Consider the following 20,537-nt stretch of genomic DNA (forward strand, 5'->3'; position numbering starts at 1 on the left):
CTTTTTCCAAGTCAAGTTGCAGCTAAAAGCAGGGGAATTACCTGAACAGCAGGAGCAAGCTCAGGCCCCGGTGCCACTACAGCGCACACTCACCAGCTCCTGCCCAAAGCCCCAGGCCCCCGTGCAGCCAGGGAAGAGCTGCTGAAGGAGCCCATGGTCCAGTCTCCAGGGAGGAGAGACATTCACTCTACACACGGGTCTGCTGGGAATGGCAGTTTCCAAAAAGTTCCCACCACAGTTCTGCCTCCTCCTGCCTACAGGAAAAGCAGGAGATGGCTCAGTTCCCCAAGGAAGAACCTCCTCGAGTTAACCACCCTCTGCGACAGTCAGCACATCCACGGAATGCTCCAAGCCACTCAGCTGAAGCAGACCACAGCTGAGCAGGCTGAGACCTTAGTGTCCCTTAGCAAGAACCACAGTGGCCTTGTCACAAGTGTCCCCCGTGAGGGTGGTGAGACACTGGCCCAGGCTGCCCAGAGCAGCTGTGGGTGCCCCATCCCTGGCAGTGCTCAGGGCCAGGCTGGACGGGGCTGGGAGCAGCCTGGGCTGGTGGGGGGTGTCCCTGCCCCTGGCAGGGGGAGTGGACTAGATGATCCTTAAGGTCCCTTCCAATGCAACCGTTCTGTGAAGAAATACCTGTACAAAACCACTGGTTGCTACCAAAATACTATCACTTAGTCCCTTGGTGAAGCCCGGGCACAGCCAGCTACAGGGGCATCGGGAGCAGAGTGAAGAAAAGCATTAAAACCCCAGTCCCTTGGGCCTCACGGCGGCAAGAGAAGCACAAAGCACAACACCAGCCAGACGCGACTCTTCTCTTGGCTACCGAGCACACGTGCCCCAACCAACCCAACCCTAGAACTGCAACCAGACTTTTTTTAAAGAGGTTAATAGCAAATGTTTATTTTCCTTTATGAAAGAGCAGGGTGCAACCATCCCGCTGTTAACGGAGTGACTTTGTATTAACTTACAAATTGTTCTGCTTTGTTTCAAATGTAAGACCACCTTATACAATGCATTTCTCTAGTTCCTTTCATCTCAAAGTGCTTTACAAAGTGACACTGGGGGGAGGGGGAAATCCCACAAACCAAAGCATCTCCTACATAGGGAGATCATCTCATTCCCAGTGCTGCAACGCAGCCACGCCTGTTGTGCAATGTAGCAGCTAATGGCACAGGACATGGAGAGATCAAAAGGCCAGGGAGAACATGTACGAAAAGCTGCCAGGGATAGAATTTACCCGAGCTGAAATCTGCAGCTGGGGGAAGCCATTTCTGTTTTCTTCTCTGGAAAAGCTGACGTCAAATTGCCACAAGTCTGCAGACACCACCATAAGAGAGGCAGGCTCACCACTAGCTCAAGACCCTGCCAGACTCTTACCCAGAGATGTTTTTTTCCAGGCTTTTACTCCACATTTGAAACACATCCCTTTGGTGAAGAGCAGCAGACGTACACAGCCACCTAGCTAGGGTGGGCAGCATGAGCTGGGTCACTCAGCTGCAGGAAGCAAAAGCAGAAGTGGGGTGTTAGCAGGGACCTGGAGGTCAGCCCTTTGAGCTGCAGGTGGATTCAGAGCTAGTATGTATTGCCAGGAACGTGCTCTCCCAGCTCTGGGGGTGTCAGCTCCAGTTTCACATAGCTACTAAGCCTTGGCACACACCACCATCTGCCAGCATAGCTCTAAGGAAAGGAGTACCCTGAGGAGCAACTCAGCAGCATACTGCGAGTGTGCTCAGTGACAGGAAAGCTTGTGCTCACGGGTGTCTTCTGCAGGAAGGTTTTCTCGTATCTGTTGTGAAGCTGTCCTCGCATCAGAATCCAAGCCAAAACTTCTGCCTTCCCTGTCTATTCCTCCCTCCCCTGGACGCAGCAGCTCAGTTATTTTTCTTCCACTGAAGACAGAGTTCCTACTGTAGCATCTCTCGGGAGAGGATGAAAATTCATGGAGCTGAGGATGGTGATCTGGTTTCTGGGCACTAACGTGCTAAGGTGAGTTATGATGAAGGCAGAGGGACTGGGTGACGTGCCAGTCAAGAGTGCAGAAACACCACATGAGATGAAAACCCCAGGGTGGGCGGTGGCTAAGCCAATTCCAGAGTCACTGCAAAAAAGGCTAAACTGGCTACAAAACACTGTCATGGCTTTAACACAGCTCTGTGCAGACAAGCCTGGGTCCAAGCTCAAGCTGTAGCGGGCCTCAGTGTGCCAACAGCTTTGGCAACATCCCTCCCAGCACAGAGGGGCACACAGGGACCGCAGCTACATCCCTCACGCACGCAGACATGGCTCAGATTTCCTCACCAGGGAGGGTAGCCCAGAAGCTGGGTTTTCCAGCGGACACGCATCTCTAGGTCTGATGCAATACTGGGGAGGAAATCTCTGGGCCACTGCCCAGCTGGGCATGCTACTTCTGGAGACATGAAGAACCCAGCCTGGGACCATGGTTTCTATCTAAACGGTGGGAACAGCACTGCGCAAAGCTCCCTCAGAGCAGGAACAGCTCCGAGGCATGTCTGTGGGTAAGGCTCGTATCTAAGAGCACCATGGGCGACCTCTGCGCCAAGGACTGTCACAGGGCACCACCCGTCAAGGTCTGCATCTGTGACAACTGCAGTGGATTCTCCAGACCAGGAGAGCACATCCTGCACCGACTGCAGCCAGGCTGCGGCCAACTGTGAGCAATGCAGTTGCCCTGCTCGCTTTCTTCTGCCCAAGGCCCCAGGTGCACGGCTCTGGCCTCTGCTCCGGCTGTTCCCCCTGCCTGGATCACCCCGTGCCAAATCGCAAGCTAAAAGCGGAAACAAATCCCTCTTTGTGACTCGGTTGGCAGAAAGCTTTTCTTGCAGGCTCCTTTAAAAGGAGCAAGGAAGTCCTTTGAAACAGATTGTTCACGGCTCTCCATAAGATTATTGCGTGCTGCTGGCATTTGCAGGGCTGTTAGGGGGGGAAGTGGTCAGCAGGCGCACGGCTGGGCACAGCACCTTCCACCCCAAAGAACGAGTGGAACAGATGGACAGACAGCCAGCATCTGTCCTGAAAGGCTTGCTTACAAAGAAGGTCCAGGACTCCTGCCCTGCACAGGGCTGGCCTCAGACTACGCCAAAGCAGACTGCATATAAAAACAAAAGTTTAAAAAAAAAAAAAAAAAAATGGATATACACTGCATATAGGAGACTCCATAGAGGACAGTCTATAGACAGCCACCACGGAGCAGCCGGGGCCAGCCCAGCTCCGAGCAGGTAGCTTGGCAGCTGCATTCCAGTCACAGTTGAAGAAGCGGGACAGCTGAAGGTGGAACTTGTGCTTCTTGCTCCTTGATCAGCTTCAGGCAGAAGGAGGGTGGGGAAGGAGTAAGGCCCATGGCAGGAGAGGTGCTGCGTTCATCTGTCTGGCAGACCACGTTTGACAAGCCATTCATACGGGAGCAGCTTCCTTCCGTGCTCAGGCCACTGCTTACATCTCACTGGGATAAAACCCAAGTTTGGCCAGAGACATCTCCCTCCGGAGCCGCATGACCTCCCAGTACATGAGCTCCACTGTAAAGCAAAACGGGTGTGGGGAAGAGCAGGAAGAAAAAAACCACCAAAAAATCAGTAAGCAAGGCAGAGCTGGACACCACCGCATCCTATGCTGTGTTCCCAGTGCAGCCCAGCCAGGGTCACCCCCAAGTGAGGGAAGCAGATGTGCTGGAGGGTCCAGCAGGACAGGCCCATCAGGTCACCCCCTACCAGCACCACCCCAGGACAAAGCTCCCAGCAAAGAATAGACGCATCTATTCCTCCCGCCCATGCCTTTCTTTTGTCATTTAGTTGTTTCTCAATAACTCAGGGAGTTCAGGGTACCCCAAGCTGGCCTCATTCTTGTGACACTGAATAGGACCTCTTAACCCCTCCCAGGGGCCCACAGAAGGCAGCCCCACCACAGCCCGTTACTGTCCCCTCTTACCGTCCTGCCTCACCAAGCCCTGCTGGATATAGCGAATGTATGTGAAGAAGTTGCACACAGCTGTGATCTGAGGGAGAGAGGGGGGAAAACAAAACAAAACAAGTCAGTTACAGAACTGCTTTGCCTGTCAAGAGGCTTGCATAGCATCCAGCAGGAGACCTCTTGGTGTTGAGCACCTGAGAAATAGTACCACATACCATCAGATGGAAAGAGATAGGAAGAAAGCTGGTTTATAAAAAAAAATAATCAAAATTCTGGACAGCTGCAATCCCATCCCAAGACACCACGCTGTCCATATGACACACTGTGGAAGAACTCCAGTCTACTACACATTTGAGACATAAGTAATCACTAAATATGGCAGCAAAGTCCATGATCTTCCTTCAAAGAGCACTGTTTGCTGACTAAATGAAAATCTTTGGAGTTAAAGGTTTGTGCAGGAAGCGTATGTGCAGGGAGGTAGGAGTGTTCACGACACATCAGGGTACTTGGGTGCAAGTGACAAAAATTAGTCAACTTAAGTCCATGCATAAAACCAACTTTTTATCTCAGAAATAGTCACATGCTGTAGGATCAGCTCTTCTGATATGCAGCTCAGGAAAGAATAAACTTCTAAAATACTCCATTGAATTAGAGCCCCACCAGCAACATTAACAAATCATTCACCTTCTCCCTTCCCTCCAAAGAAAGGACAGCTTGTTCTCATAACTATTTGAGTCACTGATCTGTACTGGAACAGTAACAAGGGCCAGCATTTGAAAAGTAGAAAATTACTGTGTTCTACAAAGGAGAACTAAAAAAAATAATAATAAAGCAAAACAATCGAAGCCTTGTACTGAATCAAACCATGGAAAGCGAACAGCCTGAAGACAGTTGCCTGAAGGGACAGGAGGCAGAGCACTGGAGCATGAGGCAGGGCTGCAGACCTGTACCCTAGTCACTGACCAAGAGCCACCGCAACCTCAGGAACAAACTCAAGCCCCACAGGTCTTCATCAGTTTGAGGGCTGACCCTCAAGAGCTCCTCCATCTCAGGGCTTGGAACAATTTTGGAGGGTTGAGGCACCCTGGGAAGGTGAAGGACTCACCCTGGCCCTGCAGGATGGTGAAATGTAGTAGTAATTCCCAGAATCTCCCAGCATGATGCGGTGCTTGCAGGTCCTGGGAAGGCCACTCAGAGCACATTTCCTGCAGGCAAAGGAAAAAACACTTCAGCCTTCAACAAACCAGTGGCACAGCAGAGCACAGCAACTCACCAACCTCAAGACTATCCCCAAGTGGGAGCTCAGAAGCCAGACCTGAGTCAGTCACCATGAAGCTGAAGAAACCATGGCTGGCACGAGCCTTTTGCTCCCAGAAAGATTCCATAAACAGCAAATTTAGGAGACCTTAGACTAAATATCTGGAACCATTAATTATTCCATGCCAAAGCAAACCAAGGCTGTACCCTTTTCCAGGCAGACAGCCCAACACAAAACCACAGAAATTAAAGAGGTGAGGCTGAAGCAGAGTGTAACGAATGTCATCTGGTCTCAGCACATCTCCTCCATGTTCCAGGCAAGGATTTTGCTGAAGAACTTCTGCTCAGGTGTATCTGCTTTCCTGATGGGATGCAAACATGCTGGCTGGGGACTAAACCTGGTCTCAAAACAGGTAAATCCAGCATTTGAGCAGAATTTGCTCATGCTGAGGACTGAAAACAAGCCACACTGCAGCCTTTATGCTAGGCTCCTATTAATTAATTTGAGTCTGATCAAAGCTACTCTAGTTGAAGCCACATGGAGTAACTTTGTACTGACTTCAGCGGAATTTGGGTAAGTCCTGCAGCTCCTAAGAACAAGCCGATCCCTTCTTGTGTAGACAGGGAAGAAGCTCAGCTTCACAACTGTAAGACTGCAGACCAAGTGAAGAAAATAGTCTTTTCAAGACAGCTCAGCTCCCCAGGGAGACCACCAAAAGATGTAATCAGCAAGGGTGCTGATTTTTTTTTTTTGACATTTCCTTCCGTTATTTGCGGGACAAACTGTTCCCAGCACCAGCCAGTTGCCCTTCCTTCATCACCACTTAAAGCAGTAAAGCAGAATTTTCTGATGCCTAGTCATCACCACGTTCCCCAGAGACTTAGTGCCTGCATAGTGGGAAGAGGGACATCACTCCCCAGACACAAAACACTGCTCTGTGGGCCATGCAAGATGACAGCACGCAGGAGGCAGATGTTTCAGAGGGCTGAGCATGTCTCTGTGCTTGCTTTCCACTGCTGCCAAGGCAAATCCTAGCTAAGGGTGGAAGCGCGGGCTGTAAACATTCAGAGGCCACGAGCAGCAGTCATTGACCAAATACTAACACAACTTAAGGAGATTAAATTCTCAGAAGGTGCAAGATGACCAATAACTCTGTAAACAAGACATTTTAAGAGGCCCTATGTTTGAGCATTGCAGCAGACTGGCAAAGTGCCTCCTGTTGGTCACCCTTGGCTCGGCTGGTCCCACTCGCCGTAACCCCAGCTGTCACAGCTGTAGCTGGAAGTAACCTAAATCACAGCATTTAGGCACCTGCCCTCCAGCACTCTACACACCCCAGGGGCATTTTGCTGTGCATGCCATCATGAAAGTCTGCTGTCCTAAGCACCTGGCCAGCATTTTGCTCTGATGATGTACAGGCAATGTCACACAGCAACCAACTCGGTCCCTGCCTGTCCAGGCTCCTCCAACTGTTGCACTAAAGTCTGTACAGTAGGGTACAGACCAGTAGGTCTGGTAGGTCCCAGCTTGGGCAGGGACCCCAACTTTCTCCTTTCTGGTCCACAGCACGTCCAAAGTTGCCTTAAAAATCAGTGTTTTGCATCTGGGAAACAAAGGGGAACAAGCAACTCTTGGGTCCTTTATTGTTAATAGCAAAATTCCTGCCCATCCTGCTTGGGTGGAAATTGAACAGGGTTAAAAAGTTAGCTTAGTTCAGCTCTGGCCTCAAAGCTGCTAAATCGCACTAAGTTAGTAACTTGTTAATGGATTAGAGATCTTTGATCACTAACTAAAAAATAAACACTTACGTTACAATTTGTGACCGGAACCCACTGTGAAGACACAAAAAAAAAAAAAAAAAAAAATCAAAAGGAAACCAGTAAAGATAAACACAGGATGGGTTGTTCTTGGAATGGACCTGACACATACTCATGGAATAATTTGCCTGAGATAAAAAGTAGGAAACCTGCACACAAGCAGCATTTACTGTTACAAGAACACCTTCGCTTAGGAGGTGCTCTGCTGGACGGAACAAAGACCAAGAGCCCTGACCAAACGTAAATGCAATAGCTGAATAAAATCCCCTAATTTCATCCGGAATATCATGTTACTCTTGCTAGTGCTCCTATTCTTTGAGGCAATCTCAAGTTGTCTGTCACATCCGATACAGTCACACAAGCTCTGCAGCAAACATAGCCCCAATTTTGATGGCAAGGTTACAGCATTAGGTGGGGAAGATGAACGCAGCAAGAGCAGATCTCTTCTGACCGAGGCTCAAACCTGCCTGATGTACCAGCAAGGTCAGGAGTGCAAGGTGAGCTCAAACCTCACCACAAGATGCAAGAACATGAGATAATGCAGCTCTGACTCAATCCTTTCACCCTAAGTTATGCACAAACACACCTTCAGAGAACATTAAACGAATTGCTGCCTTACGGGGGAGAAAAAAAACCCAAATCCTCTTCCAAGCCAAGGGCACTAACGCATCACTAGGTTATTCCCCAAAACAGCCAGCTACAGTGCATCAGCTAAGCAGAGATAATTCCCCTTGTCATGCAAAGAGTCGAGCTAAACTACCACTGGTTGGAGGCTAGGAGAACACTCCGCTGAGCCCTTTGAATCGCTCACCTCAGCTGACTGAGCGAGGCCTGGCCAAACTCCACCAGATGGTACAAAAAGACCAGCAGCAAGGAGAGGACAAGGGAGCACAAGCACAGTTCCTTACTTTGGCCCACCACACTCCTCTGCTGACACGTTCACCACAGGCAATGTCTGGGAAGCAACCGGCTCAATGGTGAGGGTGTTCTGCTCCACAGCCACGCGCACCAGCTCCGACAGCTGCAGCAAAAAGAAACAAGTGCAGATACAGATGTGCAAAGGTCACCTCCGTAAAGGTGCTGCCAGACTACAGAGTCTTGGTCCTCCTTTTCCAGCACTCACCTCCTGCTTCGTGAAGTCCAGGCAAGGTCCTACATCTTCACGGTAAATTCTGTCCAGGAAGGAGCAGGATTTATCCAAGGTTGGAGATTCCTTCCAGGCCTGGAACTCAGCAAATAAAATGGAGTCGACCTGCAGAAAGTGTCCAAGAGGGGCGGGAAGAGGGAAGGTAGGTGGAGGGAGAGGTACCGTATCAGAAGGTATCTGTTACTATGCAGGTAACCTAAATACAAAACATTTGCTTTGGTATCGGGAAGGGCTCAGACATCACAGAAATGTCTGAGGGAAGGTGGCTTGCTCTGGGGACCGTTCATCTCTCGCCCATCAGTCGTTCAGCACCAGACTGACACAGCCATACTGGGCTTATTCTGCCAGAAACCTGCAGGCACCTCCCTATCCCATCTTCCTCCAGGACAGGGCAGCACCTCCGCTGCAGGAAAGCCATCACACAACCACCAAACAGACCAAGTGCCCACTCAGCCCACAGCATGAATGACGAGAGCAGCTGAAGGGCAAAGCACAGTGCCAATGCACCCAGGGCACAGGAGGCAGAACCCTTCTGGAAGAAAAGGATTACTGCAGAAAAGGATGAATTGGTAAAAGCTATTTAATTAACAGCCATCAGCAGGACTACACTCAGTGAGCCCAAGTATGAGCTCACAGGGTACGCCAGCCCTTTAAAGACCACTCCAAGCCCAGAACTCTGGGGTCAGGGGAGTCGTAGAAGTTAATGGGAACACTGGGCAGCCATACAGGCTCGCAGAGGCAAGCCAAGTGTAGGAAAGGAGGTCTCCCAAAGGGAACTCAAGGAGTAGGAATAGCTTTCCTCATTCTAATGTCTGTTCATTGCCTTTTACAGCTGGGCTCGCAAGTGTTATCACTGCTCAGCAGCACGGGACCCAGGACAGAGCTTGCTCCCACCCCCTGAACCAGCATGAAGGCTGCCCCCGGCCATCCCTGTCTGGCTGAAAATACGTCAGTCCTGGAGGCTCTCTGGGACCTGACATTTAAACCCCAGACGGATCATTAGCCGAACCACCAACCCAACTGACAGGGCACCTTAATCCTTTCACCCTAAGTTATGCACAAACACATCTTCAGAGAATAAACAAATTGCTGCCTACATAAAAGGTCAGCAAATCCTGTTAAAGCTGCTGAAAGGAAAAACAAACTAAAGAAACTGCTCAGCAACACAAAGAACATGAGTGAATGAACAGAGCTGAAAAAGTCTGGGTTCTAGAACGCTCCCTCTGCGATATGGAGACTGCTCACCTGGTACCAGGAGACAGCTTCAGAGCCATAAGATGGAAAAACAAAAACAAAGGAAAAAAAAAAAGAAGGAAAAAAAAAAGGACATTAGCATAAAAGGAAGCTAGAACTGAAAGGCTGGAAGTGTGAGAGGTAATGGGTCCCACCTGTCCCCAGGTTACCTGCCGCAAGGAGGAGGAAGCATCTGCCCCCAGGACTTGCCAGCCTGGTTCGTAGGTGAGGTGGATAGCCTTCCCGGGGATGATACAAAGGAGCAGAGAGAGGAGAGCGGGTAACCCAGACTTGGAGGGCAGAGGAAGAGACAGACAGTGAAGGAAAAGCTTTAGAAAGGCAAGAAAGGGAGGTAAAAAACATGAGACAAAACAGAAGTTACAAAGAAAGGCTCAAGTCCTCCCTTCCAGGGAACGAAGCATGCTGCTCAAGACATCACAGGGCCACAAGCCACACTTCTGACCTCAGGCTGACGTGCAAAAAGGCAACAGAAATTCTGTCATTCTTAGGCCTATTTTAAGACCGGGCACATCTTTTCCATACAGCACCAAGCACCAACTCTCTGAACGCCAGGTTCCCTTTTATCACCTCTCACATAGGCCACTGAGGAATTCGAGAGACAGAAACTAACAAGTTCACTAAAAACCACCCCATCCTCGATACATAAAATTATCAGTCACTTTGGAAGCTGCAGACCTGGGATTTTAAACCCCAGGATATCTGCACTACATGGAAGTTGCCTGCAAGAAGAAATGACAGGTCCCAATATCCAAGAAGCAAGTTGCTTACAAGAGCCAGCATTTCTTTAAAGGTCGCCAACATAAGCTTTGTCGAGACTGAGCCAAGAACAGCAAAATGAACTACCCAGTAGGTAAAAGTTATCTCTGCTTACCAGAGGCAGAGGGCAACTTCTGCCAGTGGTTCACCGAACTGGCCATTCGGTTTGGAGCTCCTCTGCTTTGACTGGAGGAATGGTTAGCACTGGGAGAGGTCACAAGCCCTTAAAAAGATTAAAACCTTTTTCTTCTCAGCCCTCAAGCAGATTCTAGCTGACTGCATTTGACTCCGGCTTCCAGTGTATCTGGCCTGTTATCTGCTTGACCACGAGAGATCAGTGCAACAGGCCTTCACAGTTACTGAACTGATTTTTTCCTTTGGCTTCCCTTCTGACATAGCCTTTTCCTCTCTGCCTGTGAACAGAGTTAAAGATCTTCATCTCTTGTTGCTATTGCTGCCTCAGGGCAATGGCTACAGCCACTGTTGCCCAAAGCATTTCATCTAAACTCCAGCACAAGAGCACTGCGCAGAAGCTGACAAGGCACAGTCACTGAATCCACTGCCAAAAGCAAATGTTACTAGTGTTGCCAGCACGGTCCTGTTTGGCAAGAGGATTAATTTCACGAGTGGCCCTTCTGCAGACGTTCTCACTCAAGCCAAGTGACCAGGTGCCTTCATGTTCCCTCACCAATTCTTCATGACAGAGGCTGCGGCTCCCAAAATAATCACTATTACCCCACCATATTCTCACCCATTTTCATTCTTCCTGACCCAGTGCCATAAGCTGCCTCCTTTCTGCTCCCCAGACAGCTGTGTACATGTGGCTAGTGGAAAGTTCCCAGGAGGAAAGGTCCTGTTAGCCAGAAGGAGCGTCACTTACACCCATGGTCACGGCAGGGGGGGGACTATTAAAGGATCTCCAAAGGGAATTAAACAGAGTTTGTTTAAAAGCTATTCACAAACGCTTTGTGCACTTCTTTCCCCAGTTCCTTCCAGTGAGGACGGAATTAAATATAATTAATTGAATACAGGCTCTGCAAAGAAGAGGAAGAACAGTGACATGCCCAAGAACAGAGAACAAGTGACAGAGACTACAAGTTGATGGAGGTGTCCTGGTGTCCAAGCCAAACTAGGCAGAGAGAAGAAACAACCACAAATCATGCCAGAACAGGTAGTGGACTCAGCTGCCAAGATGCAGCAAATGACTGACTTCTGCTCAGCAACTCCTGACATATCCACTCCCAGATCTGTCTGTGCCTTCCAGGGATCCCATCCCTCAGCTGCTTCCTCTAGCAGCTGTCCTGACGCAGCCTTTAACATCCTTCCCAGAAGAGGAAATCTCTGCAAACGGAAACCCTCCAGAGCCTGTCTCAGCACAAATTTAGGGAACAAGCCACATTCTGCACAAACAGCTTTTCCCAACACTGAAACCACAAAGCTCTCCAGGAAGCCCGAGTCAGAAGCCGCAGGGCTCCCCCAGCACAGTGGCAGCGAGTGGCCCTCACCCACCTCTCTGCGCTCATGACTGACTGGCTCTGGAGTCACGTTCTGGCTGGCAGCCGAGACCATTGCACTGCTGGTGCTTTTATTTCGCCCGTGGCCCTTCCTGAAGACAGCTTTGGAAGGGCTCTGGAGCTGAGGGTGCAGCTCCCGGTTTGGAGAGGAAGGTGTAGATGTGATCACCAGCGTCTTCAGAGCCGTTACCTCTGCCTGCAGCATGTCGATCTGAGGAGAGAAGGCAAGAGTCAACTGCACTTCCAGCACTGCTGAGCTTGAGCTTGCTGCACCCCACCAAATGCTAAAGCCACAGGGAACCAGCTACGAGCCCACAAAGACATGAAGCCTTCACCCCATTATCCCAAATGCCCACCACCACCCAAAATTTTACACAGGGCTCAGCAGCAGCTGTTTGGGAACCCATCCCTGTGCTCCTCAGTTTGAGTGTATTTTGCCCCAGGCTCTCTTCAGACCTAATAACCCAGAAGAAACTTCTGTCCTCAAGAAGGAACCAGCTGAGCAGCAGCCTTGCCAGGAAATTCCCACCACCCAGCCCCCTGCTCTACCTTCCCCACCACTGCAGCAATCAAACAGCGTATCATTTCTCTGTGGTTCCCCCTCACTCAGTGTGAGCTGGAGAGCAAACAGAGCAAAAGCAGCATCTCAGAGAGACCGAGATGCAGCACTTTACTCCCCTCCAGCCACCAAGCAGCACCACGGCCGGGCTGGGCAGGGACAGCACCGACCTAGCACAGAGATCAAGTCCCAGAGAGTGCAGTTCTCACCTTCCCCCGTGCCTCCCTCAGCTGCTTCTCTGACGCCGCCTGTTTAGTGTTTGCTTCTCTCACCATCTTGTGCGCTTCCTGGACCAGAGAGAATTTTAGTCTCTGCTGCAAGCCCAATTCATAAAGCCACCAGGGCAGGCCAAAGCTCTGCCGCATCGCAGGCTCTGGGCAAGCAAGCAGAGGGACAGACACCACTGCCACATTTGAGGGTTTTACTCAGTCAGCTGTGAAGAACCTGCCCCCAGAATTTCCCAGAGCAGGCTCAGTGCCAGAGCCTGGAGTGCCTGCTCCTTCTAGGAGTGTAGCTGGCTAAATTAAAGAGTTTAGCTGGCTGAGTCCAAGGTCATCTCTTTCACTGATACGGGCTGCTGTGACGAAAGCTAAAAGCTGGGGCCTGCCCTTCCTCGCCCTTGGGAATTGCTTTAAAGCTGAGGCTTTAGCACTAGCACCCACACACGTGACATCACAGCTGTGCAGCACCTGCATCTGCACCCCATCCAACCCCTCTGCGACTGACCTTGCCTCAGACTCACTCGCTTGGCTTCCTGACTTGACCTCAGGCCTGCACTGTCACTGTAGACTTGCTGTCTGGTCACTGGGCTGTTTTCTGTCCCTGAATGCCATCTGTGGCACTGATCCTGATCCAGACTGGCCGCTCCATGTCTTGGCTCCTCACTGGCAAGGTCACTGCTCTTGCCGGGCTTGTTATCGCACTTTGCTCCCACTTCCCTGGCGGAGCAGCCACCCTCACTGCTCAGGGCATGGCTGCAACGCAGCAGGAGCTGTAGCTCACGTGGGAACACACGGCAGAGGCTAGCTTAAAAGCTTTTTCCACAGGAGGGGGGGAGCAGTGCGAATCTCAGCTGGGGCATCCCTTCAGCCACTGCCTAGAAGCGGTCTGTCCAAGGCCACCAAAGGAAGGGGATGGCCCTCAGCTACGTTATCTTTTAAGTTCACCCTGAGCCCAGGCAGCCGTTATCTCCAGGAGAGGGATGCTCTTTTGGCCCTCACACACAGCACCAGCCTGTGTTTCAAGGGTACAGATAGGCTCTGGCTTTCCTCACTGCCCAGTCAGATCCAGACATTAGAGCTGCTAGTAAATGGGATTTTGCCAGGATAGAGCTTGGCAAGAGTTAAGTTACAAAAGAAACAACCAACAGGCCTTCTGAACACACTGCAGCAGAGTATATGAGGACACCCTGCTTGTTCCCACTCCCAGCGAGGGCTGACACGAGCCAGGGAATCATCTGTATTACACAGCGGCTGCTGTCCAGACTCCAGAGCAGGCACAGGAGAGGGACAGGGAGCTATGCTTAGCTCCAGCTACAGGCACCCCCCCCCCCATCTGTTTTGGCTATCAGATGTACAGACCCAGAACTACTGTGCTCTTTATGCCACCCCACAGCTGCTAGAAGGGGAAAGAAATGCATGCAAATGCTCCCCAGGAGCAGCTACATGCCCCTCTGCCTTGAGGCTCTGCCTGCAGCACTGCCCAGCTCTGCTTCTCCAAGTGGGAAAGAACAACAGAGGAAAGGAGGAAACTGTGGGAGGAGATGGATGGAAGTTCAGGGAAAGATTGTCTTAAAGGAGTTGGACATAAGCTTAGCTTAAGAAATGATGGGAAAAGGAAGAGGGTGGTACTTCAAATAGGCTAGCTGTTAACTCCTCTAGTTCCTGCTCCAGTTGCTCTCTGACTTTTGACAATCTCTCGCATTCTTTGTCCTTCAGCTTCAGCTCCTGTTGAGGAAATGGAGGGACGTGTGAGCTCACGGTGGGCCCCAGCAGTGCTGACGCCTGCCCCCACCTGTCTACCACAATCCTTCCTCCCCACCACAGGCCCAAGACTGCTGTAACTAAGCTCCATAGCACACTCTGTGCGACCAAAGGCATCCCTCCACAAGTTGCAGCAGGCTTTTCAGGCTGGAACTGCTCATGTGCCATTTCCAAGGAGACTCCATAGCAAGCACTGCCTGCCTCAAGCTGCTTTCTGCAGCAGGTTTCCAGGACTAATTTGGATGTCAGCATAGAGGCTTTGGGTCAGCCTACCGACTGATGTCTTGTCCAAAGCACTTTATGGACCCCTCAACCAAACCTCTCTTCTTCTGCCTGCTCCAGACTGCATCGCAGCCACATTCAGACCCTGCTCCCCTTGGCATCACCTCTAGGAAAACCCTCGCTGCTCAAATCTGTGCTACCATCCTCGAGTGTTCTCACAAACTCTGGGCCTTACCTTCTGCGCTTTGTGCAGCTCTTCCTTCAGGAATTCAGACCCCTTTTCGCGGATCTCCACCGAGGAGCTGCGTAGACGCGACACATTGAGCTGCTCAGTGGACTGGGTCTCATCCACACCTCCAGCATCCTGCCACCCGGCCTCTGGCTCCTCCTTGCTGCCTTTGGATGGCATTAGTGGCTTCCAGTGTCCCACAGCTGGTTGCTTCTGACTGTCTTCCTCAAAACTGGCCTGGCTGTGGGGTACCAGCACAGTGAAACTTTACATGTGGCTAATTCCAGCCTTCCTCCAACACAATACACCCACCTGCAGCCTCCGACAGGCACTGAAGGAAGGCAAGGAGGGTGACAGCGTACGAAGAGGGCAGCAGCAGCTGCACCAGCCCCTTCACTCTGCACACAGGCACTGCCTTCCTGCTGAAGTGCTTCACCCTTTTGGCATGAACTGTTTCCAGCAACAGGAGAGGAGGTGACCGTTCAAAATAAAAACCTTGGGGGAAATCTCCACTCCTATCCTGGGATCTTTAAGAATAACACCAAATCCAGGTTGAGACGCCCAGCCTGCGCTCCTTTTAAGGGCTGGTTTCTCAACAGCGAGTACTCCCTCACAGACAATTCTGGACACACAAAACTTAGTAGGCAAAGCAATGCTATTAGTAACTTCTGATTGGGTTTTTATTTTTTTTAACCCTTCTCAACCAGCACGTCCCAAACACTATTAACTCAGGATAAAGCAGAACTATGGACAGCTGCTCCAGGAACTTCATGCTCACCTGCTTTCAGAGAGAAACAGACTGCAGCTGGCTTGTTTAGGACTCCAGTTTACACCCAGTAGACCTAAGTTCAGAGACACTGCTTCCCCAACTGAAGGAGAGTAGCAAGAAAAAGCAAGTACAGCTGTCCCATTCCCCAGCAATCTACAGATCCTAATCCCCTCCACCACCAATCCAGCCTTCCTCTCCCCCAACTCTGCTTCAGAGGGGAAGGATCCATTTTTAACCTACTGGTTTCCCACCAAAGTCCTCCACAGAGCTGTCTGACAGTGTATTTCCATTGAGCTGAGACGAAGCCCTGTTTTTTAGTTCCAGTGGCTGGCAAGTACAGATGTCCTAGAAAGAGGAGACCAGAAGAGCCACCCAGGACGCTGTTCCCCAGTGCTCAGTAGGACTTTGTCAGCTGTCAGCAGACTAACAGAGACCCTGGAAGAGGCTGATGAATTTAGTACGCTTTGCAGCTGCTGGGGTCTTTTGAGAGGAACACGTAGGCTTGAGTGTCTGCGTGACAGGGCACGACAATCATAGCGTTGCCTAGAGCATGTGCATCGCCCCTTCTTCATGCACTGAACTGTCCTCACGTGGTCACTTGCCATTTGAAGTCAGCGGGAGCACGACCAAGCCTCTCACACATGGAAGCTTTCTATCATGTCCAGCCACTCAGCAGGACACACACACGCTGCAAGACAGATTAACCTGCTGCCAGTTATCTCCAGATCACAAGCTTCAGCTGAGCTGTGGTGCTGTCCTCCATGCACAGCACCAACAGCTCCTGGCTACCGCTTCCTGCCCACTACTTTCTCCTGCAGAGAAACGATCACCTTCTTTTGCTTAGGTTCACATTCTCTTCTTCCCTCCTCCCAGTCTCTGTATTTTCCTCTCTTGAATTTGCCCTACCTCCTGTATTCCAGCCAGGCCACACTCTTCCCCCTCGCTCTGACTTCAGTCCCATACTGGGCTTATCTCCTCAGCCACGTGCAGCTCAACTGAGCCTTGTTCACCCCCATCTCAACACAAAAGGCAGTCAAACCATGAACCCGAGTACTGACAGGCCTTTTTCCTCCTAGGCTATGTCCCCTGGCAGCAGCATGGTGCTACCACCTTTCCTACTCAAATTGTTCCCTTTCTGCCCATCCTGCCCCCACTTCAAGCTATTCAGGACAACAGTTGTCCATAGTCATCTTCCAAAGAAGGAAAGCAGCAGCAGCTACCAGCTAATGCAGCTCAGGTGCCACAAGAAAGCATGTGGAAAAGCACACGGGGAAAACTCTCTGAACCCTCAGAAGACAGGAGGGAGCACAGGATCACCCCTGCTGCCATTCCACGCCAACTGGACAGTATTTGGACTACAGAACTGTGGGAGGCAGGCATGAAGTGGGTATCACAGATTTTGTTGACCTCTTTGTTGAACAAAAACAAGTGAAAGCACCAGAAGGACGGTCACACAGCAGTGCTAAGGAGGCAGGAAAGGACAGAAACTAACTAGCACCCATTGTCTTCCCCTGGTTTTACTGAACATTCACTGGGAAGATCTAGAAAAGGAGGCTCACCCTGGTGATACTACTACATTTGGAAGTGTGGAAAATAACATAAAAGGGTGTGTTGGGGAAAGGGCAAGAAAAGGAAATTAGTTTTGGCCAGAGGAAAAAGGACAGACAATGCCTCCAAGCAAAGAGTACCCTGAGCTATTCAGCACGTGGCACTGCGTGACAAAAAGCAATATGCACAGACATGGAGGGATACACCTGACTGAGGGAGCCACAAACGGAACTCCGGGGCTGGCAGGCATCTACAGTGTGAGGTGCGAGAGAGCAAGTGTGAACTACGTGGTGTCCAGAGCGTACAGTGCCTGCTGCATCCAGTCAGGCTGCTCTGTTGGCCCGTTGGGTTGATCAGGGGCAAGGCAGAACTGCACAGAAGAAACAAAACTGTTTAGAAAGGTCAAGACTAGCTAACACGGATCACTTACCTAAACAGTGACATCGCTAACAGGATGAGGAGGTCTCCAAAGGCTCCAAACACTATGGAAGGGGAGAAGGATCAAGCAAGAGAATTACCCGTTAAAGAAAGGTGCAGACTTAACGAGACCGATTCATCCCAGACTTCAGGGGAGGTTCTCTGCAATGGATTTGCCATGGGGCATGTGAAGCATGCCAAACAGAGAGGTCTGTTCAACAGTTAAACCGTTTCACAGGTGGCACAGCGGAAGCCCTCCCTGCTGTGGACTTTTGAGATGACGGTAAGCTGCAGAGAGCACCTCCCTCCAGGTACTCCTGCATTAGACAGCAAGCATGCCAGGAGGGATCCAGCCAGTCCCAGCAGCTCCAGCTTCGGTGAGCAGAGCGAAACAAAAATCAGAGCATAGAGCAACAGCTAGAGTCAAACCCAAGCAGCTAGTGGGAAAAAAAAAAAATAAAAAAAGAAAAGCAGCAAGGAAAAGGGCCATTTCACCAGTCCACTAAACTAGTGTGACAGCCAGCGTAACCCATAAATAACAGGAAGAAAAACACAGCATTGTTTCTTTATAACTCTCATGTTCTCAGATGAAAGTTGTTTGTCTTGGGAGACAGGTATCCCAGTGTATTTCCACGCGCTGTGGAAGAAAGCGGGAGGACACGGAGGAACAAAACAGTGCCACCCACACTCCGTCATGCCAAGGGACCTAAATTCCTCTCCTGAAAAATCCTCCCATCTTCCAGGACGCAGCAGCACACCCGCCACGCCGTGCACACGGGATCTCCCCGGGATCCCCCCGGGATCCCGGGCTGCGGGGGCTCCTGCCCAGCCCAGCCCCATCTCCAGCATCCAGCCGGGGGCTTGGAAAACACCCTCAGGGACCAAAGCCCCACCGCAGGCACTTGCTGGTCTGACTGGTGGCCGTCCTTCCCGGAAAAACCTGCTGTACCCCAAAGGTCCCACACTGACAGGGGAAACGCAAACTTAAACAAGGGGGAAAATAAAATAAAATATAAAAAAAAGCACCAAAGCTCAGAAGGTTCTGAAGTTGCTTTCTGTCGAAAAAGCAAAAAAATGTGCAGGCTCCGCACTTTCTCCAGCGGGCCCCACGCTCCTGCAGCGCTGATCCCACGCGGGTATTTCCCGTCGGAAGAGCCGGGGGTCCCCCCGGTCCCCCCGGTCCTGCGCAGCGGCGCCCGCTCTCCCCCGGGGGTCCCGCAGCCCCGCCACCCCCGCGCCTCCGGCAAACCCACGGCGCCGCGTTACCGCAGCGGCCGGTGCCCCCCGCCGTGCCCTCCCGCCCCAGGGCCCCCCCGGTCCCGGTCCCGGTCCCGCCCCGAGCCTCGGCCGCAGGCAGCTCGACACGCCGCGTACCGGCCCCCCGCCCCGCCGGTCCCGGCCCTGCCTGCCGGGAGGGGTAGGCCCGGCCTCCCCCCGCCAGCCCGCAGCGCCCCCCGCCCGCGGGGTCCCGGACCTACCCGCGCCGCATGCTGGGTCCCACCGGCGGCGCCGCTACTCACGGCGGGGCAGCGCCCGCCGCCCCCATGGCCAGAGCCGGAGCCGAGCCCGGCGCTGCGGCCCCGCCTGAGGGACGCGCTCCCGCCGCCGGGGGGGTGGGGGGGCCGCGGGGCACCACGTGATCCCGGCGCGGCTCGTGCGGCAGGGGGCGCGCCTGCGCGCGGCGGCGGGGCCGGGGGGAGCGGCGGGGCCGGCAGCGGGCAGCGGGGGGGCGCGGGGGTCCGGCAGCCCCACCGGGGCGGGTGTCCCGTCCCCTGAGCCACCAGGTGCAGCGGCTTCCTCCGCCACCTCGTGCTTTCCCTTGAGCTGCGCCTGCCCCAGCAGGAGATCCCACCGGGGATCCCGCCAGCCTCCCCTCCAGTAAAGATCCAGGGCCGTTCCCAGAGCTGGGATTCCACGGAAGAGTTTGCAAGCCCAGTGGAAGACCCAGGGCACAAATGCAAACCTCAGACCCGTCCATGTCCCGATGCGGGGCTCCCGACTCAGGATCCTGAGATCCCACCACGTGCCCGGGGATGACAGGCCTGTGGTCATTAGTGGTGGGGCAGTGGTAGGACTGGATCAGGGATCTTTAAACTCAGGGTTCAGGGAAAGCACTGGGCTTTCCATACCCTCACGTGAATAAGACAGTCGGTCTCGTTACTGAGCTTCGACCTTTGGATGCTGTGGCTCCCGTTTTCAGCCAGCTCATCCTCCCAGGTGCTGTCTCCAGGAGGCTGCGGGAGCAGGGCAGCGTTCCCAGCAGATAAGAGCAGTCATGTGGCTGCCCAGATCTGCATCCTCTGCAAAGCAGTGGGAACACACCATTCTCCCTCCTGCATCACCACCCGTGCCTGCAGGAGCCCCTCTGTCCAGGGGGTGCACAGCACGTTGTCCCCATCCCTGGGAGCACATCTGCCTGCTGGGAACAAAACAGGCAAAGCACTCCTGCTGTTACCCCAATCTCACAGCAGATCCCACAACCACCTCTGCATTGACAGCACTGCAATTTTGGTGACATGGGACCAAGAACCACCCTCACAGGTCACCCTGTTTTCCAGATTGGTCCTTCCCTCACATTTCCCATCACATCCTACCTTGCCATTGCCCTGGGCTCTCCTCCGGGCAGCGGTATCCCCTCCGAGCCTTTGCACCCCGGGGCAGCTCCCCTCCTGGTCTCAGCTGCAGGCAAGTTAGCCATGGGGATCCTTCCATCCATTGCAGAGCACCGCTGCAGATGCCACATGGGGAGCAATTCTCTGTCCCAGCTTCTGCTAGGTGTCCGTGTCATCTACAGCCCTGCCCTGCCTCATGGCCAGGACCCACAGTGACAGCAGGGGCCAACCCCATGCTCTGAAGTCTTGGAGCGAATTGTTTGAAAGATTTCTGTCGATGGTTGCAACCTTTGTTATCTTCAGGGAACTTTTGGGAGGAGGGGAAAGATCTTCAGCTTCGCACGGCAGCACCAGAAGTAATTAGTCTTTGTACTTATTAACTCCCAAGGCCTGGCTGGCAGGGACAGAGGGTCCTCAGATTAGAAAGGCAGAACCACTTCCAGGATCCAGCAAAGGCAGGAAGAATGAGAACTGATAGAGCAGATAGGAAGCGTTAAGAGGGGATGTGCTGGAGATGCTGAATCCC

General features: G+C 52.3%; 1 protein-coding gene across 6 annotated transcripts; it reads right to left on the bottom strand.

The window, feature by feature from the left end:
- Positions 1 to 873: 873 nt before the first annotated feature.
- RAB3IL1 (RAB3A interacting protein like 1) lies at positions 874 to 20,411 on the bottom strand. Of its 6 annotated transcripts, none has more exons than XM_037401870.1 (12): positions 19,994 to 20,407; positions 17,413 to 17,464; positions 14,672 to 14,906; positions 14,083 to 14,178; positions 12,442 to 12,519; positions 11,669 to 11,884; positions 8,126 to 8,254; positions 7,911 to 8,023; positions 6,994 to 7,017; positions 5,033 to 5,132; positions 3,946 to 4,012; positions 874 to 3,536 (listed from the first exon to the last, which is right to left on the bottom strand). In XM_037401870.1, the coding sequence occupies exons 1-12, from the start codon at positions 20,109 to 20,111 to the stop codon at positions 3,454 to 3,456; spliced, it is 1,311 nt and encodes a 436-aa protein (XP_037257767.1). In that variant the 5' UTR covers positions 20,112 to 20,407; the 3' UTR covers positions 874 to 3,453. The 6 variants fall into 6 exon arrangements, with proteins under 6 accessions (XP_037257767.1, XP_037257770.1, XP_037257768.1 ...); XM_037401873.1 differs by lacking the exon at positions 19,994 to 20,407 and adding an exon at positions 18,878 to 19,007; XM_037401871.1 differs by lacking the exon at positions 6,994 to 7,017 and having other exon boundaries at positions 19,994 to 20,411.
- Between the last annotated feature and the right edge of the window lie 126 nt (positions 20,412 to 20,537).

This window comes from Falco rusticolus, chromosome 10 (genome assembly GCF_015220075.1).
Source record: "Falco rusticolus isolate bFalRus1 chromosome 10, bFalRus1.pri, whole genome shotgun sequence".
NCBI classification, from domain to species: Eukaryota; Metazoa; Chordata; class Aves; order Falconiformes; family Falconidae; genus Falco; species Falco rusticolus.

What these genes read in the sequence shown, in the direction of transcription:
- RAB3IL1 (XM_037401870.1), bottom strand. Translation starts at nt 20,111, where the DNA reads ATGGAAGGATCCCCATGGCTAACTTGCCTGCAGCTGAGACCAGGAGGG. An exon ending in TCAGTCATGAGCGCAGAGAG is followed by an intron (nt 8,255 to 11,668) that starts GTGGGTGAGGGC and finishes CACTTTCTGCAG; the next exon opens with GTCGACTCCATTTTATTTGC. An exon ending in CACCATCCTGCAGGGCCAGG is followed by an intron (nt 4,013 to 5,032) that starts GTGAGTCCTTCA and finishes TCTCTCCCTCAG; the next exon opens with ATCACAGCTGTGTGCAACTT.